This window comes from Benincasa hispida, chromosome 1, assembly GCF_027475165.1.
Source record: "Benincasa hispida cultivar pf3 chromosome 1, pf3_genome.v1.1, whole genome shotgun sequence".
Lineage (NCBI taxonomy): Eukaryota > Viridiplantae > Streptophyta > Magnoliopsida > Cucurbitales > Cucurbitaceae > Benincasa > Benincasa hispida.
In genome coordinates this window covers 20,633,044-20,639,043 of record NC_143478.1, presented here as the reverse complement: position 1 = coordinate 20,639,043, position 6,000 = coordinate 20,633,044, and the positions used below count along the sequence as shown (strand labels likewise).

General features: G+C 33.0%; 1 protein-coding gene across 4 annotated transcripts; it reads left to right on the top strand.

Annotated features, from left to right (window-relative positions):
• Positions 1–408: 408 nt before the first annotated feature.
• Positions 409–4,411, top strand: LOC120067223 (CHY-type/CTCHY-type/RING-type Zinc finger protein). 4 transcript variants are annotated; one of them, XM_039018738.2, is made up of 13 exons: positions 409–780; positions 904–1,114; positions 1,249–1,336; positions 1,424–1,480; positions 1,588–1,620; positions 1,899–1,976; positions 2,092–2,135; positions 2,233–2,273; positions 2,919–3,001; positions 3,099–3,190; positions 3,281–3,350; positions 3,489–3,530; positions 3,960–4,411. In XM_039018738.2, the coding sequence occupies exons 2-13, from the start codon at positions 1,065–1,067 to the stop codon at positions 4,083–4,085; spliced, it is 804 nt and encodes a 267-aa protein (XP_038874666.1). In that variant the 5' UTR covers positions 409–780; positions 904–1,064; the 3' UTR covers positions 4,086–4,411. The 4 variants fall into 4 exon arrangements, with proteins under 4 accessions (XP_038874666.1, XP_090174380.1, XP_090174382.1 ...); XM_090318254.1 differs by having other exon boundaries at positions 572–780; positions 1,588–1,709; XM_090318256.1 differs by lacking the exon at positions 409–780 and having other exon boundaries at positions 796–1,114; positions 1,588–1,709.
• Positions 4,412–6,000: the final 1,589 nt, after the last annotated feature.

Sequence of the window (6,000 nt, the reverse complement as noted above, 5' to 3'; positions counted from 1 at the left end):
AAAGGTCTTGTATTCAACCCTTGCTAGGTTATTTCCTCCCCCAATTAAAACTCATTTCCACTCGTTAGATTTCTCACAAATTTCAAGTCCATAAGTGAGAAAAAGAGTGAGTAAAATATAATTAAATTTACCTCAACTCATTAGTTTCTTGGATCAATTAGTGATTTAAGATAAACTTCTGACTTCGAAGTCTACAAGCTTATTGTTCATGTTTACCATTTACCTAAACCCATTAAAAACTCAACATTTGCATATATAAATTTTTTAACCCGAGGTTTTTCTTATCAAAATGAGTTCTTAGAAGTTAGAGGTTCAACCTTTAACCTAAACATTTGTGATTAGAGAACAAAGGGTTAGCATTTAAAAATACGAAATAATAAAAAACAAGACAAAACCAAAATAGGACTCAAAGGAACCGAAAATTGTTTTGAAAGAATGCCTTAGAAAGTAGAAAATGTTAAGCTCCGTTAGAGCAAGAGCTTAGAGGTTGAGAGGAAAAATAGAGTTAGTAAATTGTAAAATTATTTTTGTACGTAAATGGCTTCCAAAATTTGCAGAGCCGAACTTCATTGGGATTCTCATTCCCTTTCCCCTCTTCCCAAGTGAGGGAAGAGAAGAAGTTTCTTCCCCCAAAAAAGAGAAAGTGTTTTGGAATCCTCGTTGCCTTCAAGGTGTTTGTTCAAATGCCCCAATCAGTTTCTTGGTTTCACAGTTCTTATTTCCTTTCGTTGAATTCCCCATTCGCTAAAATTTCGGCGCCTGCCCTTTTCATCTTCCCATGTCAGTCTTCGACCCACCTTATCCTTTACGGATTCTCTCTCTTTCTCTCTCTCTTGAAGTGGGCATTCCTTTAGATATAATATAATTTATTGCATTGCTTTATCTTGCTATTTTTTTATGCAGGAAAATTGCCAGATCGAGATGCTGAAGGTGGATATAAATCTGGGGTCACCATTCTTGAAATTTCCTTTTTGGGGGATATTGAAACGACAACCAAACAGCCATTCTTTCCCTTTTAAGAAGCTCTTCCGTCGCCTCCCTTCCCTCTCCATCTGAGAGCTTTCATGGAAGTCTCAGCTGATGATCGTCTTGATTTTGGGAAGATGGGCTATGGGTAAAAACCCAGATTTTCGTTCCTTTTTTCCTTCTTCCTTTTGTTTTGATGCTCTATTTGAAGATTGTTAATTGGGTTTCTTTTTGTTTTTTCGATTTGTGTTCTGTTTTCAATTTGTGGGTTGTTGTTTATAGATGCCAGCATTACCGTAGGAGATGTAAGATTCGAGCCCCTTGCTGTAATGAGATCTACCCCTGTCGCCATTGTCATAACGAAGCTACGGTCTGTTCTTGTTGTTGATTGATGTTCTTAACTTTCTCGTTTACTTTTACTTATGTATTTCATTGTCCTCTGTTGTTGATGCATTAGAGTGTGATGAGCATACCCTCTGATCGTCATGAACTCAATCGTTTTGACGTTAAACAAGTATGGTTTTCTTTTATCCTTATATCATTCCTCCCATTGAATTTGTGCTCTTATCTGTAAGTTTGCAATGGCAAGTCGATTGATATCTTTTCCCAAACCTGAATCAGGTCGTCTGCGCGGTTTGTGACACGGAGCAGCCAGTACGAAAATGTTATTTCTGTCGTATTATAGCATTTTGAGTTTTGTTCTTCTATTCTTAATGAAGAAAACTTGTCTCCACACCATATTGGTAAGTAAGATCTCTAATTTACTTTATGATGTGGTTTATTTTGTGGTAATCTACTTTTTAATCCACTTAGAATAAGCCATGTCAGAAAGTAAGTTGGTGCTTACGGGTGTGGAGGCAAAAAAAAAAAAAAATCTTTTTCAATATCTAATGACTGGTGATTTTTTTATTACTATTCGCCAATGTTTGCAGGTTGCTCGAGTTTGTACGAATTGTGGTGTTAATATGGGGGAGTACTTCTGTGAAATATGCAAATTTTATGATGATGATGTAAATATTAAGATTTTTGTTACTATTTATGTGTATACTTGGACTTAACAAAGCAAGAATTGGTTTGATTGTATGGCTGTTCTTTGTCCTTCATGGTTTCCTTGCTTCTCTGCAGATTGAGAAGGGACAGTTCCACTGTGAGGATTGTGGAATTTGTAGGTTAGTTTGGAAAAAAAGAAAATTATTTTTAATTTTTTAATCAGTTAAAAGGGTTTATTAAACCAAGCTTTTGAGTTAACTGATCTCATGTAAACAGGGTTGGTGGTCGAGAAAAGTATTTTCATTGTAAGAAGTGTGGTAAATCTTTGATCCTTTTTAAGGCTTTTGATTTTGATTAGTGTCGGTTGAGTCTGTCTGTTGATGCTTTATGTTGTCATATGTACCTCAGATGTGATTGCCCAGTTTCTCGGACTGAATTTTATGCGGACCATGCTAATGTTTTGTCCACATAACAAAGACCAAGTTCTATTCATGAAAGTAGAAAGCTTAAGCTGTATACTCTGAGAATTATGCTAGAGCTAAATGCAGTAGTGGATATTTCTTCTATGTTGACTTTGTGGTGCTTCTGACATAGGAATATCAAATTGTTTTACTTGTCTTAGTCAATCTTGCAAAGTATCATAAGTGTTAATATAGTATGGGATGAATGGTAGGCTCTGCTTCTTTTTTATTGATGATTGTAATTCTGTTTAATCCTTAGTTAAACATTAATATTATTGCAATTTGAGAGCATAGATTGTTGTTTTTTACTATACTGGTTAGCCATTCTACTTTGAACTTAATCTCTCTTTAATTTTCATAACATTTAGGTTTGGGCTGAGCTCTATTTTTGCTGTTGTTGATTCACTATACCATCTATTAACTTTTCCTGCAAGTAAAAATGTCATCAACTGAAAAGGATCTGGTCATTTGTGCTAATTATGTTTCTTATATTCTTTAAAGGATCATGTTACCATGTTAATTTGCGTGGCAATCATTCGTGTATCGAGAACTCTATGCAGCACCACTGTCCAATTTGTTATGAGGTCTTTTTCCAGCCTTTTCCTGTTCTTTCAAAAATTCAAAAGCGAGTTCCCATATTTACATCCTCTCACCTCCATGCTGGGTGTTCGTGTTTAACAGTACCTTTTTGACACGCTGAAAGATGTTTCTGTTATGAAATGCGGACATACGATGCATCTTGAATGTTACTCTGAGATGATAAATCGTGATAAGTAAGTTGTAAAGGTTATCTTTGTTCCATTAGTTTCAAAGCCATAACATATATTTATAGATATATAATCAGAATTTGTGCTATAACCCAGATACTGTTGTCCGATTTGCTCCAAGTCAGTTATCGACATGTCCAAAACATGGAAACAATTGGATGAGGAGGTAACTATAACAGAGTCCGATTAGTCTATTTAATTAAGAGAAAAATCAAGCATGTTATACGAGTTTTACTAATTCATAGACTACCCTTTGTTAAACATATCTTTACTTATGATATTTCATCTGCTGTGTGTTGTTTAGATTGAAGCAACAGTCATGCCGGAGGAATATCGTCACAAAAAGGTTTTCGCCCTATCTTACTGTCTTTAGCTACTTGCCCTCTTTCTTGTTGTTATTGATATATTTTTGAGTTTAACAATGGAAATTCAAATTTCTAATCTCTTCGAAGGTATTACGAGTCAGTTGAGCTATTGTTCATTTGGTGTGTGTGTCATTATATTGTTATGAGAAAAGCATTCCATTTCTCAATGGTGAACTGATTCAGCCAACTGGATTATATATTTCACGACATTATCTTTTACATACACCTAATGTTTGCTATAAACACTTATTATGAATCCATGATAAAAAGAAACATCCTGCACTGGGAAAATGTCTAACATCCCTCAGTTGTTGCTCTGCTACCATACACTTTCCCCTGTATTTGAATCTTTTTTCACCAATTCCAAACGTTTCATGAAGACAGGAGAAAATCGTGGTTACATTTTGCAGGTTTGGATATTGTGCAACGACTGCAACGACACGACTGAAGTGTACTTTCACATAATTGGGCAGAAATGCTGCCACTGCCAATCGTACAACACGCGTGCCATTGCTCCTCCAGTTCTCCCACAGTGATAGATTCTTATGTCTCCAAAAGAAGTAGGCATCTCAGAGTGAGATGTTAAGGGGGTTTGGTTGGCTTCTGTATCAGTTATTCTTCATTAATATAACTTCAAAGATTGTATCTGTGATTCCAGAAGTGGATGGGGAATTCAGTTGTGGAGTCTTTGTAACTGTTCTTTTTTTCAGGTTATTCTTCCTCCATTTGTGGAGTCTTAAAGAAACCCAGGTATGAAAGAATGCATGGGTGAATGAATTTGTAAGCACATTCATATAAAATACCAACATAAGTGAATACCTTTATTTTTCCTTGTTATATGATATAATACTGAATTCAGACAGATTTGTCTCTTCCCTTGCTTTTGTTTTTGCTGGTCATTTCTCTGTTCTTCTGATTCTTAATTGCTTTCAGAAGTTGCATTCATCATGTATTCTCATGAAATCAAGAAGTTTTAGAGGCTTATGTTTAAAGACAGATTTTATTCATTTTATTTTTATATGATGGAATACTCCAAGGTGGCCTTAGGATGTTTAAGGGTTTTTATTAAGATGTTAGTTTCAACGGTGGAAAAAACTAACCATTTTTAAAGGCTCATTTCATTAAAAAAAAATAGAAATATATATTATATATATTCGTGAGACTACCACATGATAGAGAGTTTTTTCATAGGTTTGTGAGACTACCACATGGAGAAATGTATTTCAAATTTATATTTAGCCCTTATTAAGGGCACGTAGATTCTTAAATTTACATCCAACCGTTATTATAGGGTACCTTTAAATAATTTTTCATCTAAATAGTTCTTTGTAAGAAGATGCGCATATTGCAAGAAGTTGACAATTGCCACTAGATATCTTGATGATTTGAAAAAAAAAAAAAAAAATAGAACTCGATGTGGTATAAGAGAGGGCCTTACGAGCTCACTCTCTAAATGTTTGAGTTTGTGTCAAATACATTCCTAAATTTTTAATTTTATCTTTAACAGGTATTAAACTTTAATAAATGTCTAACAAGTCTCAACTTTTGATTTCGTATATAGACTTATTTGATATTTTTAAGATTAAGATTCATGAATCAAACGAACGCAAAATTGAAAATTTAACATTCTATCCTATTGAACACTATTCAAATTCTTGTCTAACGAACTTGTCAAGTAAAAATTTGTTCAATATACTATTGATTTATCAGATATGGAACTTATTTAACTGCACCAATATCTCTTGTAGCCAATTTTGTTACATAGTAAACAATAGATAGATGTAGCTCATGATTGCATTTATTCAAGTTTTTTTTAAAAGAAAAATATTTATCACACGACAAATTTTTACTAGTTGGATTATGTAGAATATCTAAATATATTTCTTTATGAAAAATTTAATTTTGTCATGGCAAAAAAAAAAGTACACAAACTGTTCCCACTGTCATAGTTAAATTGCAATAATTTGATTTTAATTATTCTATAATTGAATATGATAATATTATCTCGACTAACCTGTCAATTTATAGTTTGACCTAATAAAAAAAGTCGATATCCCATGTTTTTCCATTTGTTTATAATTTATAGGGATGATTCAAAGTAGTTATTAAAAAAAAAATGTTGAAATTACAAATACGACATTTATAGTGTGGGCTTAATTTTAATAACTATGATGAGAAAATTACAAGTTTTAAAACCATAAGAATTAAAATAGAAAATTGGAGAAAATGACCTTAAAAAAAAGTTTTATATGGCTGTACTTTCTAAAAACTTATTTTCTATGTATTTCCTACGACTCTTTTGTTCTTTCTTTCTAACAATAACACATTGAAAATTTAAAACTAAAAATGTTTTAACATTATGCTCATTCTATAAGCATGGTTGGAAAGAATGCAAAAAAAGTGTATGAAAACGAGTGGTCATTTAATTAGAAAGGAGTTGTATTGACAAAG

Bases quoted from the DNA above. Each gene is read 5' to 3' on its own strand.
- LOC120067223 (XM_039018738.2), top strand. From the start codon at position 1,065: ATGGAAGTCTCAGCTGATGATCGTCTTGATTTTGGGAAGATGGGCTAT. The intron at 1,115-1,248 runs GTAAAAACCCAG...TGTTGTTTATAG, and splicing joins TTTGGGAAGATGGGCTATGG to ATGCCAGCATTACCGTAGGA. The intron at 2,274-2,918 runs GTAAATCTTTGA...TATTCTTTAAAG, and splicing joins TTTTCATTGTAAGAAGTGTG to GATCATGTTACCATGTTAAT.